Source organism: Heloderma suspectum, chromosome 1 (genome assembly GCF_057233095.1).
Source record: "Heloderma suspectum isolate Gila_16-S chromosome 1, 16-S_ref, whole genome shotgun sequence".
In the NCBI taxonomy this organism is placed as follows: domain Eukaryota; kingdom Metazoa; phylum Chordata; class Lepidosauria; order Squamata; family Helodermatidae; genus Heloderma; species Heloderma suspectum.
The window spans coordinates 322072695-322088915 of NC_139458.1; the positions used below are offsets into that span (position 1 = coordinate 322072695).

Here is a 16221-nt window from a genome sequence, read left to right on the forward strand (position 1 = left end):
ACCACTTGCATAATTACCCATAATACTGTGTAGGTTGCCCAGCATGGCAAGGTAGCTTCATTCCCACCCAACAACCCCTACTGCAAGTTGTGGGTTTTTAGGGTAGATACAAAGCTATCCCTGCCACTGTGTGCACTGGGTTTGGACGACACAGCAACCCACGCTGCATCATGGATGATTATGTGGTCACGTACGTGGCGTGCACAGGGGCGGGGGGAGAAACCACAATGGCTTCTTTTACCTCCATGATCGTCTGAAAGGAAAGGTCCCTCCTGTGCAAGCACCGGGACATTACTGACCCCTGGAGGGATGCCACTTTTGCTGGCGTTTTCATGGCAGACTATAGCGGGGTGGTTTGCCATTGCCTTCCCCAGTCGTGACCACCTTTCCCCCAGCAAGCTGGGTACTCATTTTACCGACCTCGGAAGGATGGAGGGCTGAGTCGACCTGAGCCGGCTACCCGAGACCCAGCTTCCGCTGGGATCGAACTCAGGTCATGGGGAGAGTTTCGGTTGCAATACTGCCGCTTACCACTCTGCGCCACACGAGGATCTATGATAGTCTGAACCCTACTAACCCACAGGGCAGCTTGTTAACCATGTAGTGTGGCTTATTTTTCTTGACCAAGTCACCTTGAGAACCCATAGTTTGTTGATTTTTTGTTTCATTTCCATACCGCCCAATAGCCAAAGCTCTCTGGGTTGTTCACAAAAATTAAAACCATGAAGTGCAGCATAAATTATTATTATTATTATTATTATTATTATATTTATTATATTTATTTATATCCCACATTTTCCCCAATACTGGGGCTCAAGGCGGCTTTTTTACAACATTAAAAACTTGTACAGTTAAAACATATAAATAGGAATATACAAAAGTTAAAAATATAATTAAATCAATAATATTAAAATCATATAAAATTTTACAATTTAAAAAAGCCAACAACAATATAAACAATAGTACCACTCCATCATATCCATCAGGTCCAGACTATCTATCCCCAATGGCCTGCTGGAACAAAAAAGTTTTTGCCTGCCTGCAAAAACATACCAAGGAGGGTGCCACTCTTGACAGTCCGGGAAGGGAGTTCCAGAGCCTTGGGGCAGCCACCAAAAAGGCCCTCTCCCATGTTCCCACCGGATGAGCCTGTGATAGTGGTGGGACCACAAGAAGGACCTCCCCTGAAGATCTCAGGGCATGAGTAGGCTCATATGGGAGAATACGGTCTTTCAGATAACCTGGACTCAAGCCATATAGGGCTTTATAGGATATGACCAGCACTTTGAATTGTGCCTGGAAACAGACTGGGAGCCAGTGAGGCTGTTTTAGCAGGGGAGTGGCATGCTCCCTGTAGCCAGCCCCAGTCAACAGTCTGACAGCAGCTCTTTGAACCAGCTGAAGTTTCCGAGCACTCTTCAGAGGCAGCCCCACATAGAGCATGTTGCAGCAATCCAAACGGGATGTAACTAAGGCATGGTCACTGTGGTCAAGTCAGACATCCCAAGGAATGGGCACAGCTGGCACACTAGCTTTAACTATGCAAATGCACTCCTGGCCACCGCTGAAACCTGGGCATCCAGGCTCAGGGCTGAATCCAGAAGCACACCCAAGCTGCGAACCTGTGTCTTCAGGGGGAGCGTAACCCCATCCAGCACAAGCTGAATCCCTATTCCCTGATCAGTCTTTCGACTGACCAGGAGCACCCCTGTCTTGTCTGGATTAAGCTTCAATTTGTTTGCCCTCATCCAGTCCATTACTGCCTACAGACACCGGTTCAGCACTCCAACAGCTTCCTTGGAATTAGATGGAAAGGAAAAGTGGAGTTGTGTGTCATCAGCATACTGGTGACACTGAACCCCCAAACTCCAGACAACCCCTCCCAATGGTTTCATGTATATGTTAAACAGTATGGAGGACAAAACAGAAGCCTGAGGAACTCCACAGGCCAACGGCCAGGGAGTCGAACAGAAGTCCCCCAGCACCACCTTCTGGGTCCGCCCCTCCAAGAAGGAATGGAGCCATTGTAAAACAATATAAAATATGAAAGCTTAAAACCACAATATAACAGTACAACCATAATAAAAACCTAGCAGCAATGCAGAGATTTAAAATACAGTTCTAAAACACCAGAGCTAAAAATTAGAAAGTTAAAATGCTAAAATACTGGGAGAATTGTTGTTGGATTGTTCAGAGTGGTTAACAAGCTACACACTGCATGGTTAATAAACCACCTTGCAGAAAATGCACTGCATTCAGACAACATGATAACCCATGATTCAACAACAACCCACAGTTCAAGAACAACCCACACTCAACCACTGAGTGTTGGTTAGCATGTTGTGTGAACTCAGCCACTGAATGAACATGCGGAGGAGATTGTGTGGCCATGTGGGCTAGCCCTGCTTACTGCCGCTGCTGTGCAATGCCCCTGCATGCCTCCAATGAGTGGTATTTGACTGTTTTGGAAAGAATTCTCAGTGCATACAGATGTGCGTGTGCAGGCTTCCTATATGTGGGGAGGGACCCCAACTGGCAGAGTCCCCCCTCATGTGAAGGAGCTCACTGTGTTCACAGATGTATATGCCAATAACTCTTTCCAATGCATGTCAAATCCATGTTCTTCAAGGAAGCATGGAAGCAGTGTCCGGTGATGGTGGTGGGGTGCTCTAGCCTCCACAGCCCCCTTTGCACATTCATTCAATATATGGAGGGGGTTGTGGGTAGCCCCCTCAATGTACTACCATTCAAAGAGTTGGTGATTACCTTTAAAGCCCTAAGCAGCCAGTAATGTTAGAATGCTGGGCGTCAGTATGAGAAGTGGATTTTGCCTGGCTCTATAATTTTTTTCTTCTAAATTAAACAGATGAACACCAGCAATCTGCTTAAGGCTTCAATATCATACACTTACCTCAGCGAAAGTCCCATTGTACTCAATGGGTCTTACATCTGAGCAAACACATATAGGATTGCACTGCTGGTATTTACTTTGATGCACTCTTAATTAATAACAGCTTTTGGGGGAGTCTCTCGGCAATACACAAGCCAGAGCTGGAATTTCCCCAGGCTCCCCCACAAGAACAGAAAAAGCTATGTAAACTGAATTGTCTGTTTCATCCACATGTTCCGTAAACAAGAAATCCAGATTAATTAGAAGCAAAATGGTTTCAATTCTTTCTAAGTGTAATTTACATTCAAACCCACCCTCCACTCACCCTACCTCCAACAACAACAACCGTTACCACCAAACATGCTATATGAATATTAGGCTCATGATGGACCCGATGCAGTGTTCACTTGGCTGCCTCACATCTGCCTGTCTCTGTTACTTGACAGACATTCATAGCTCAAGAGCATAAGGAAATACATGACTTGCACTGATAGATAAGACTAAGGCCACCCTTGTTCTGGCTGTGAACAAGCAGGGGCACTGAAGTGACGGTCTTCTCCTGCTGTCAGTCCCTAGTATCTGGCATTGAGAGGTATGATGCCTCTGGAGTTCCATTTAAGGCAAAACTACATACGACGTGTAGTTCCATTATTTTTTTAGAAGCTTTTGCTCTCTTTATGAAATTCAGCTGCGGCGATCTGAACGGGGAAAGAGGTTTTGGGAGCTTCCAGATGGAGGGCTCCTACCGCTAGCCATCAGAAGGCACTGTGCAGCTGTACTGTCTTTTTCTGCTTAAGAAATGCTTTACATTAAGGAAAGAGGTGAAAGCAGCAGCGCAGAAATTCAGGAGGGTCATGAGTAGAAGACGACAACATCTAGGCTGAACATAAATATCTGTGAAAGAGGTGGGGCGATAGTGCCATAAAGCTTCATCTGGAAGCACCTTCCAACCTTTTCCCTCATGTAATTTTCCTGTTGAAAAATCAACCCTTCTCCGGAGCTGCTTTTCACCCCATTGAGGGAAAAGAGTGTCTTACCTTTGTATTAGGATAGCCAGATGCAAAAGAGAACAGGCCTCCTGCACTGTTAATAGCTGTGAAGAGGAGGGAATTTCAGCAGGTACAGCTTGCATGACAAAAGCTACGCCTGCTGAAATGTCCTCTTCTGCAAGACAGGTGCAGGATCCCTGTTCTCTTTTGCATCTGGCCACCTTACTTCACCTGCTTTCATGCTTTCATAACAACAGAACAGTGCGGTTTGGAAAATAAAATAAAAATAAAATACCAGCAACAGAGGTATTTGTCAGGAGCGCCCTGGTGGCCTCTTTCAGTACACTCCAATAGCCAACTCAAGACACAGACGAAAGGATTCTTTTCAAGGCTTTAATCCTTTTACAACTTAATGACTCTTTTCAGATGCTAATCACCAGTGACTAAGCAACTGTCGGGTAGGCAGTTGATCCCCGGGTAGGCAGTTGATCCCCGGGTAGGCAGTTGATCCCCGTTTGAAGGAGAATCACTTGAAGACCGTGAACTTATGGGCTAGGGAGAGATCCTCCCTCTTTCCCTTGGGTCCACGGGAGGCAGCCGTTGCTTGCACGCCAAACAGGCGCTATGCCTCCTTTCCGCGCCCTCCATCGCTCGTCGCTCCCTGCGTCTGCGTTGAGCGTCTAGCAAGCCCCCCTCCCGCACTTTCTCACTGCTAGGATCACTATCTATCTCAGGAATGCCAGCAGGAGGAATCTCTGCCAGCTGCTGTGCCTGTGAGGGATGAGCTGGCTCCTCTCCCACAGATTGCTGATCCTCCTCAGAATCAGAACTGCTCTGGGGTTCTATCGGCTCAGTTTCCACCCTGACAGTATTAGCCTGTGAGAAGATGTGCTTGCACCCTGCAAAACACATCAGCAATACTGTGGGCTTCTTCACACGGAGATTTTATCCTGCTATTGAGATTGCATGCTCATGGAAGTTTGCGGGCCCTTTAGATGACATCATGAACCTCCAAGGCGTCTCCCATGTTAAATGACTTTTATTCCATTTTTTAAAAGATTGGAGATAATGAGCTATCAAACTACCACGCTTGAGTTCCACTTGAGTTCCCCCGTGAAAAAGGAAAAGCTGCAATAAGAGGTGCTAGACCACAGCACCATCTAGCGACTGTATAATGAAACATATGGAAGATTCAGATAAGGGGAAGAGGGAAAGGGGAGGGGGAAAGGAAACATGTGTAAAGGGAGTCCGTTGTGATCCTGCATTTAAAATGGAAGCAGAAAGCCCCCTTTTAAAATGCGGGATTGTAGGCTGGTGTAGAGATGCTCTGTGTCTAGAAATCCCCTTAGAAATGTAGCAGCTTTCAGGAATGTATATGATAGGAATGTAGAAGCTATTTCAGCACAAGGGCCAAATTCCATTTTGGAGACACTTTCAGGGGCCACATTGACAGGTGGAGCTGAAGGCAAATGGGGCGGGGCCCAAAATGCCAGCATATTCTAGCCTGACACTCTTCCTGCCAGTAACTAAGCCTTAGGAGAGGCCTTTCAACCTTCTAAAATGGGGGAAAAAACTGCACCAAAGCCAGGAAAGCACCAAACGATGGGTGGCTGAGGGAAAGGCTGTGTGGCCTTCTTGGTACCCTGGAGGGCCAGTTTGAGACTACTGGAGAGCTGGATATGAGGTTCTCTGATATATGGAACGACACTCATTTATGAGTCTGCTAGAAAACCCGGTATTCCAACTTTCTGGAAAAGCTCAAGTGACGTACATACACTCACAAACATAAACATGTATCACAGAAAAGTTATTGAAAACAACAGTAAAAAAGTTCAATTATCAGCCATCTCAAATACACCTGCCCACTAAACTTACACGCTACCAAAAACTTGCTATCATTTCTCTCTGTAGTCACATATTTTTTGATTCCATGACAGATTCATAATGGATTCAGCTGTGTAAAAGAAAAAAAGGGCTGCATTGTCTACTTTCGGTAATTTCAAAATAGCCAAGATGGTGGAACTAAGTGTTAATACTGCAGAAAATAGCACATTCTGCTTTAAAATGAAGCTTTGCTTCATTTTTACATTTTACATCTATTTTTACATCTATTTTACAGCTTTGCTTCGCTAGCCCTGGACGTGGTCTCCTTAGCCAAGTCTGTCCATGTTTTTAAACGGAACAAAAAAACCATGTTGTGATACCTGCAGGCAACAAGATATATTAGCAATTTAATTCATCCCTGTGCACTCTCAAGGGCAGCAGTAACTTGAAAGTATGCTAGCTTGGAATGTCATGAACTTTTTGAAGTATGCATTGGCAAAAAGTTAGTGGAAACCTTCTACTGCATTTCCAATTCCCTAAAAGGAGGGTAGGCAAGCCCATTTCAAGCCAGGATGTTTTTGCTACTCATGTCACTGAAAGAGAGAGAAAAATAGTGGCTTTCTGAACATAAGCAATTCCCTTATAATCCTCTTCTTCTGAAAATGTTTTCCTACCTTTATAGAGTCTCTTTCACTTAGGATCACCATACAATTCTGATCCTTGCTAAGTATTAACAGTCACTAAAGAACACAAATGTTGTGAGATGTACATTACTAACAGGGAAAAAGATAACTAAGGGCAAAAGCCTATGCATGTTTAGACAGAAAAAAGTCCTACAACTCCCAGTATTCCCCAGCCACAGCTGGCTGCGGCATGCGAGGAGTTGTAGGACTTTTTTCTGTCTAAACACACATAGGACTGCACCCTTAATAAAGTTGCTAGTGGTTTAAAAATCAAGTGGGCGCTTGGGAATTAATTTTAAATCACTGTTGGTTCCCCTTTTGGGCTCTTTCCAAGAACCTCAAGTAGCCCCTGTCAAACCATGGTTATCCACATCACAGCTATCCAAATGCATGCTACTGTAGCGCTGCGTCAGTGTGGAAAAGCATTTCCAATTATCCTGATACCATGGATGTTCTTAGGGCTACTTAGATGATGGAGTTTAACTGTACTCTGTGGCCAGAAAATCACCTCTAGGGACCAAGGATTATGAAGACAATGGCTGCCCCTCATCCCACAGTACCCTACAAAGCTATATGAAGAGCAGGTGAACTCTTACCTTGTGGTGCCCAAAGTCATTCAATATGGCGCCAAGCTTCTTGGTGTTGGTGTGAAGCTTATGAGCAGCGATCATTGGGTTGGGATCCCGCCAGTCTATGGACAGGCGATGGTACCAGAGGCGCTGCCCTTCCTGAACGTGTGCCGATTTGATACTAGGGTCAAAGCGATGCACCTCACATCCACTGTTGGCCATGCTGATCTCAAACTGGTTGTCATCACTGCCCAACCTTATCAAAGCGAATGGGACAAGCATCGTTACTCTCAAACAAACAAAAATCTGAATAAATTGCTATCATCACCCTCAACATTTAGCCAACCTATCCCTAAAGGACAGGCCCCCAGGTACTGGGCCAGCTGTGCTGACCACGTCCACCTGTCCCTTCCTGGAAGGGCTATATAAGCTAGCTGGCTGAGATGGCCTGGGAGAGCCAGGATCTGCAGAACAAGCCACCACCCGGGGAAGAGGGTGTGCCGCCGCCGCTCTCCCTATGGACTTCTGCCTGGCAGTATTTGTGAGGGGGATGTATTGTTTTGTTTTTTGTTTAACTGTTGGTGGGGGTGGGTTTTGGGGGGATTCTGTTGTGTTTTGGGGGGTGGGTAGCCTGTCTGATAGGCGGGAGTGAGGGGGCATGTGTCCACCTGACGGAGGCAGTGGGGGGGAGCATTGGGGGCCAGAATATACAGAGGCTGGGCGGCAGGCGCTGGCGGAGCGCCAGGGGCAGGCCATGAAGGGTAAGGGGAACAAGGGAGAGATGTATAAGCTCCCATCGGTAGTACATGCCCTGGTCTCCTCTCGTCTAGACTACTGTAATGCGCTTTACGTGGGGTTACCCTTGAAGACGGTTCGGAAGCTGCAGCTGGTACAGAACGCGGTGGCTCACCTGATTAAAGGCAGCCGCCAGCGAGATCACATCACTCCAGTGCTGAAGGAGATGCACTGATTACCAGTTGTTTTCTTGGCCAAATTCAAGGTGTTGGTTTTGACCTTTAAAACGCTATATGGTTCCAGCCCAGCCTATCTTAAGGAGCGCCTCCAGCAACATCAGATAGGCCACTCAACAAGATCAGCCTCGGATGGCCTTCTCTCTGTCCCATCAGCCAGGACAGCTAGGCTGGTGAGGACGAGGGAGAGGGCCTTCTCTGTGGTGGCCCCCACTCTGTGGAACTCCCTCCCTAGGGAACTCCGCCATGCACCCTCTTTAATGAGCTTCCGCCACGCGTTGAAAACTTGGTTGTTCAGGCAGGCATTTGGGGCGGCCTAGGGAAATTTTAGAAAATGATGTTTTAATGTGTACTTTTATTGTTTTTAAACTCTTTGTATTATTGTACATTGCCCAGAGTGGCCAGGTGACCAGCCAGATGGGCGATTAAGAAATTTAATAAATAAATAAACAAACAAACAAATGGCTTGAGGTAGAGTTATATATGTATAAAACAATGAAGTGTCCATCAATTCAATGGAATGCATTTGCTTTTTGAACATTAGATAATGTGTTAGATTCTTTTTACTTTCACAAAACGTAAATGGTTTCCATTCATTTCTATGTGGACAAAAAAAGAACTACAATCAGGAACACTGTTGATATAGGAACAAATCCTGATCCCAGTCTCAGACACTGGTGAGCTCTGTCTTGGGGAGAAGCTTTAGCGTGCTGAGAATGTGGGTTAAGCATATCCAGATAGGCACGTGGTAGAACAGCTGAGCAACACCCATCTCACGAGTCAGCCATGCTGACTATGGTGCTGCCATAAAGTTGCCCACGCAGTGGTCTGGTAAACATAACTTGAATTGCACAATGTAGTGAAGCAGTCACATGATTATTTCATCATGTCTCTAAAGGTCAGTATATTTACAGATGAGGTGCTACACTTGAAAAGGCCCTGTCACATTTGTTCCCCCACTACCACCACTGCACATCAGACATTCCCAGCAGGGGGAGGAGGGGGGAGATAGCCACTTCAGCAGGGCCTCAGGCGTTGAAAGAAGTGTCCTAGCAGATTCACATAGACGGAGACAGACCTTAAGATACCCTGGACCCAGACCATTAGGGCCTTAAAGGTTAAGACCAGCATTTCAAATTGGGCCCAGAAGCCATTTAGCAAGCAGTGTAACTAGAACAACACTGGGGTGATATGTTGAAGGCCTCTGCCCAAACAGAAGTCTGGCTGCTGCATTCTAAGCCAACTGAAGCTTCCTAACACTGCTCAAAGGCATGCCATCCATGCAAAGCACACAACTATAAACTTATCCAAGGGTGGGCAGAAGGTAGATCTCCAGATGTTTTGGATTTCAGCTTCTAGCGTTCCCACTCACTGGCCATGCTGGAAGAGGCTTCCAGTAGTTGAAGGCCAAAACATCTGGAGCACACCTTCTGCGCACACGTGCACACACCGCCGAGATCTAATCCAGATGTAACCAGGACATGAACAATGGTGGCCAGGTCAAATCTCTCCAGTTCACCCACGCATTTACAATGTGTGATTTCTCGTCATTTCGTGACTCGTAATTGGTCGTTTGAACTGACTCAGTTGAAAACCATTTCATATGTAATGAAACAAATCTACAGTGTGTCATTTTGATGGCACATTGACACATGCATGCCACCCCTTGAAGCTCCAGATATCAAGTGGTTAATCTGCAGGCGAAACTCTGCAAGACACCCTCAACTCACATTCTCCAGGCTAAACTACATAGTACATTCATCACACCTTAAAAAAAAAAAAAAGCTTAATGTGCCACATTTATTTTGAAGGAAAAGCAGCTGTGGGGCCCTGATTCGGCGCCACGCTCCCTATCCAGATCAAGGTCCTGCGCTAGTTTCTTGACATACTCCCCTCCCCAACCCCAGTTGCTATATGTCCCTGAAGCTGCTTGCAGTAAATCACACCTTTGGAGCAAACGGCAGCTATGGAGATTTTTTGGAAGGAAACTGGCACAGGGGCAGACTGGGTGTGAGGCCCTGGACTGGGACACTGAGAGTTTTCCCTTCCAAAAAAAGGCGGTAGCATTAAGCATGATTTAAAATGGTAGTTTGGCCCTCAGCACACTAACGGAATCGTGTCTGACTACTGCAGGCTGGAAATTTGGCAAGTCTCTACACAGCCTGAGCATACAGGAAATATAGTATTACTTAAAGCCACACAGAAGGCTCTGACTTAGTCCGAACACTGATATTTATGCTGTTCTGATTTGGGGGAACTAAGTTGGGGGGGCGGGTGCAATCTTGAAAAAAGTTGAGAGATCTGTTGTCCAGGAATTTTCTGTGCCTAGAGAGAAAAGGAAAGTGCAAACACCCCTATTATCCATTTTACATTTTATAATGCTTAACTATTGTATGCACAGTCTTGGGCCGTGGAAATCCAAGATTTCAAATTTCAGAATTCTGAGCCCTGGTGATCCTGTCTCTGTCTCGGATGAAGCAGCAACCTCTTTTATAAATACACAGTGTGCATTTTGTTTTGTAAATCCTAAACCAATTTTTACAATGATCATTCACATTCATCAATGCCCTTTTTCTATCCCCTAGCAGGGCAATAACACAGGCCTCTGTAAATCATGGAGTGTCACATGCATCCCTGTGGATGGCGCAGCTAAAAATAATCTAAAATGGGCAGCAGCCTCCAGAGATTTTGAGTTCTGCTCTGCCACACCCTCATACAATGTTTTCTGCTTTTTATTTTACTCCTCACAAATGTAGATTCAAAACTACATTCCTTTCAGTGTTTCATGAAATACAGATTTATTGTATGGCTGTCCTTTTTATACTCTTAAAATATTTGTTCCCTCTGCAGTCATCTTCTGGGAAGAACCCGGCTGGTCCTCATTTCCTTTTATATAAATAAAAATACATTAGATAAGAAGTATATTTCAAGGAGATTTTGTCTTGAGTCCAAACAGGATTGCTTCTCTGTGCAATCATACACCAAAGACCAGAATTAAGTGCCAGTGTCACTGAAAGATTGTAATTGGATTGGAGTCACAAGGAATTAGAATTGATTGCTATGTAATTCCTCAAGAATTACAAACACACACACGCACACGTGTGTGTGCCACGTACAGACTTAATTTATCTGAATGTTAGCTGGAATTTGTTTCTCATTTTCTCTCTGCTCTTTTAAAACAAAAATCTTCAGCGCGTGCATATATATATACATATATATATATATTTCAGCAGAACGGATTGTTCATGGAAGATACTGAGTCAGTAATGCTCTTCTGAAGCTTACTCAGAAGCAAAGTGACAAAATACAAAATGAAATGTAAACATGTGTTTGCCGATTTAATTATTATTTCTAGATGACATGTAAAATCAACCCTCTTCTACTATCCAACACAAATTGTTAAAAAAAAAAAAAAAAGCCAGTGTTGATGTGTAATACAGCCATAAGAACTACCCTGCGGATGTGCAATCTCTATCTCCTCTAGTATTCTGTTTCCAACAAAGGCTGGCCTGCCATTTCTCTGGGTGGCTTTCAAGCAGGGTATGAAGGCACCAGCTCTCCCTTGATCACTGGAGGCATTCAAGACGAGGCTGGACAGCCATCTGTCAGGGATGCTCTGACTTGGATTCCTGCATTGAGCAGGGGGTTGGACTCGATGGCCTTGTAGGTCCCTTCCAACCCTACTATTCTATGATTCTATGACTGTCCCCAGAAACTGATACTCACCATTCTACTGTCTTTGAACATGGGAGCTCCATTTAGGTATCATGGTTTAAAGCCATTGACTGCCAGTCGCTTCACTGGGTGGCACCAATGGACCAGAACAAGACTGAAGCATAAGTCAGGATAATGCCCTGGGGGGTTTTCCAGTAGTGCCATAATAGAATAACCCAGAAATCTGGCATACTTTCCCCTGCACTGTCCTGACTCTTGCGTGTGTGGAAAGGACAAGTGTGCCTTAAATCACAGCTCTGCTCACCTGAAAGAATTTCTGGCAAAAATATGTTCATTCAGTTTCAGCGTGATACACATTTCTCCCCTGCACCCACCCCGGCATTGTAAAAGCCCATGTGTTTAGTCAAGTATGTGCCACATATGCCAGAGAAATCCCAGCTAGATGTCACATGGTAACAGCACTTTGTTTTCCTACACTTCATTCATGGCTTCTCCAGTGGGTTACTCCCAGATTAGGTTTCTATTACAGAAATTTAAACAAAGTCTTTCCACAACTAGCTTAGTTCTGCCAGCTGGAAGAACATTTATTTAGGGCCATTTCACACTTGGACTCTTCTGCATGAACATCCTCAGGCAAGTGTCTGCCCAACTTGTGTAGAGGAAGTAACATGGGAACTGTAAGTAAAAGCACATCCAGTTATTTGAGAACTGCAGGGACACCCTCAGTCACAGCAGGGTAGTCCCAAAAAGGAAGGCCACACTTCGGGGATTGTTCTAATCATATGAATGCCAATGTACTGACTTCACAATTTACATACTGTATTTGAGCACAGGTAAGCATGAGCCAGAAGATATACAGATGGAAGATTTTCAAAAGATTTTGGATTTCCCCAAAATTGGAGGTGTGTAGTCAAAACTTGGAAGCTTGTTGTTGTATAATGTACATTCATCAATTTGGAGTGGGAAGGGAATGCAAATAGCACTGAATCCATATCTACGAGGTATTTATTTTTCAAAATGTTGGCTACTTCCAATGAATGGCATTAAAAAAAAAACCTTCCCCTGGAAGAAGATAAGCATAAAATATTGTTAATAGATTGTGTTAAGAACAGACCATTCAGGATTGTTGCACTTGAAAACATTTTCTGTCCCCTCCGAGGAGACACTTACCCCAGCGAATAGAGACGGCACTGCTTGCTTTGGATCTGATGAACTAAATTAAACCTGTCGTCGAAGCAGATTGACCACGGCCTCTTTGGGCTGTCAAGGTTTCCTGGTAGGTCTTTCACATTCATATGATTGCATGAAATCTGTTAAAATAGTAAGTGTTTACTTTACTCTGTGCTGTACTCTTTCAAATGTATCTCCTGTTTTGTTTGAGCGAGGAGAAGGCAGAATGGAGCAACAGAGGGAATGATTACATGGGTGACAAATGGGGGTGGGGGGAGAGAAAGGTTGCTGGATTGAAAGAAATCAGACAGAAGAGCAGTGCAAACATAAAAGACAAATAATTGAACTCCAGTCACCATTATGCACTGAATGAATTTTTCCAAGCTCCCTAGACTGCAGAAGTCCATTTATTTTTTCTTTCAAGCCTTGGATTGGATTCTGCATTTGACAATATTTAAAGAATAATAGTATCTTGTCTCCCAGTTACTTGGACTACAGGTCTGAGGTTCGTATTTGTTACCGATCCAGCCTTGTCAATGGAAGCCCATGTGGACTCTGTGGCACACAGCTGAGTTGAGGCTGGTGAGCCAGCTGCAACCTCTCATGGACAGAGACAGCCTGGCAACAATAATCCATGCTATGGTAACATCCAGGATATATTACTGTAGTGCTGGGATCACACCAGTGCTTAGACAGCTACACTGGCCCCTCAGCCACTTCCAAGAGCAATTCAAAGCACTAGTGACTGCAGTGGATTGGCTGCATCCGCACACCAACCTGCCCGTGCGTTCAGATCTTATCGGAGGCCCTGACCTGGGTGCCCCTGCCATCTAAGGTGAAGTGATTGCCCACAAACAAGACAGCCTTCTCAGTGGTGACACCTCCGCTATGGAATACACTTGTCAGGGAGATTCGCCTGGCACCTACTTGGCTATCTTTTGGGTTCCTGGAGAAACTCTTTTCTCTCAGGCTTTTCAACCATTTTAGTTCCTGATGAAATTTGGTCTATGCTGCTTATTATTTATCCGTTCTTAGCTTTGACACTGCCATACTCTTATTTGTTATATTTATTTTTATGTGTGATCATGACACATGAAAACAATCTTCTGAAGGGTGAGATATGCTTCTTTTTTTACAAATAATATAATTTTGTTTAAATGTATAGAGTTCCATAGGCATGCAAAGTAATAGTCAGGTAACATTTATCTCTCTCTCCTCCCCCCACCCCCTGGTGGCTTTAGATTCAAGCTCATTTAAGTACTCATATGTATGCTGAAATCCATTCATTCATTTTCAGTGGATATGCTTATATAAATCCCACTTGAGAAAATGGGAATTAAGCTCTTTGCTGAACACATTTTAAATTAAGCGAGAATGCAATGTAATAAACCTGTGTAGAACTCAGAACAGGATTATTTGCCACTGAAGGAAACAAGTTGTAACCTTAACAATTGTCCAGTTAAGCACAGGTGAGACAAAAAGCAATCTTGCCCAAAGATGCCACAAGGGGGAAAAAATCCAGGAGGGAATCTTGCTGTGCCTGTGAGACTCAATCAGGTGAAGGGAATAATCCTGACATTCACTGTCACCTCTCTGGTTTGCTCATACCAGTCCAGACTGTCCAAGCTCTGCACCAGACTGCTCCACATTCTGCAGCACAAGAAGACAAATTCTGTAGTCCGAATAATTTCTGCACACTGATTCAGTCACCTCCCCTATATTTTCTCATTTATTTCATGTATTTCAATATATTTACAGCCCACTTTTTTTACAATTTATATTGTTAAAAGAATCAGGAAGCTTATTCAGAGAATAGAAGTCCCACACCCTAACAACTGAAAGTTCTGGTCAGGCCCACCTGGCTGGCTTCTGATATTTCACAGCACACAGCCTTCATGTAGTCAGGCTTAGGACAGAGGCAACCACAGATTTTGCCAAAACAGCTTGAATGAGTGACTGTTGCTTACACTGGGTACATACTTTCCCACTTCCACCTTTTTTTTTAATACTGTACAAAAACCTGTAAAACCAAACAGGTTTATCAGGTTTGTGTATTGTATGAAAGATCTGCAAATCCTATTTGACCACTGATCAGAAGCAACAATGGGAAAACGAGGCCTTTCTCAAACCATTCCCAGCTCTCTGGAAGGCTATTGGCCACCACCAGTTTTACTTCCACAGATAAGAGCTAGAAACTTGCTAAGAAAAGAAAAATATATTCTCATGTTTGCAAGGCACCATCTAAGCCACACAAAACACACAGTCTTTTTTGCAGGGAATCCCCGCAAGACTAGAAAATCTACAAAAATGCTACCCACGTGAAATGGGTAAAGCAGCTGAAATGAAAACCAGAAATCAGCCCTAGCTACGGCAGGCACTACCTAATCCTTTCTAATGAGGAAACTGAACAAACATTATTAATGAAGATTAAGCTTTATGAATGCATTCTCATGGGAGACAGAGCATGGCAAGGGCTGCATGCTACTGTTACTCACACTTCCATGAAACAGGAGTTGGTTTTGCTTCCTATCCTCCCAGTCTTTTATAAAGCTGTTAGTAAGAACTTGGCTTTATCATTTCTCTTCCATATATATATATATATATATATATATGATGGGAACCCTTAATTACACAAGAAACCAAATTGCGGCAAAATTAACAGACCCTGTAACATTGCTAGCAGTGGCAGCTGGGGAAGTAGTTTGCCAGCAGGAAGTGCTGGTGACCTCAGCAGGGTGATCGAGGGCATAGGGGAATCCGCCTCCTTATCAGAAACTACGGGGAGGCCAAGTGCTGGCGGCAGGGGCCACCTCCAGTCAACACCAAGGGCTACGCCCAGGTGTGCAGTTGCTGGCTGATTAGTCACTTCCCTTCAGTGGACAGCCGATGTTGCCAAGAGCAGCTAGCTTGTCAGCAACCACATGCTTGCAAGTTGCTGGCTGAGATGGCCCCACTGCCAGTGCAGCCTCCTAGCGGTTTCTGGTAAGAGCAAGGATTCCTCCTGCACCACGGATCACTCACGCATGGATGCCTCATCATTACAAGCAGCTGAAAAGGTCAGAATGTAGCAGTTCATTTTACTAGTATATAGCTCTAGGTCACTGGCTTCCCAGGAATTGACTAAGTAATGTGTTTAGGCATTATGCCTATAGTCCTGTATAGCCAGAACCTGTAGGAGAAGGAGTAGAAGGAGGGGGGAGGGGGAGTAGGTCTGTTTTAATTTTAGGGTGTCGCTGGCCTGGTTTGTTTGCCTGGCTGTACTGGCCTTTTTTATTATTTTTTTTTGTATTTTAAAGTTGTACATGTGCTCAGGTGCATCCCAGGGCAGGGGGGAGGAATTCCCCTATTGGATTAATCTCGGGCAGGGGGAGGTATGGTGTTGGGGGTTGGACATACCCGGTAAGGGAAAGGTGGGATAGATATTTGAAATCTGTCCCATCTTTTGGTCCT

The 16221-nt window shown here is 44.6% G+C and overlaps 1 protein-coding gene across 1 annotated transcript in view; it reads right to left on the bottom strand.

Moving 5' to 3' along the window:
• METTL24 (methyltransferase like 24) overlaps positions 1 to 16221 on the bottom strand; it is a 107912-nt gene that overhangs the window by 31556 nt on the left and 60135 nt on the right. The window contains exons 3-4 of the mRNA XM_084827285.1: positions 12772 to 12911; positions 6983 to 7211 (exon numbers count right to left, since the gene is read on the bottom strand). Coding sequence (XP_084683411.1) covers positions 6983 to 7211; positions 12772 to 12911 — 369 coding nt within the window. The remainder of the gene's footprint in view (positions 1 to 6982; positions 7212 to 12771; positions 12912 to 16221) is intronic.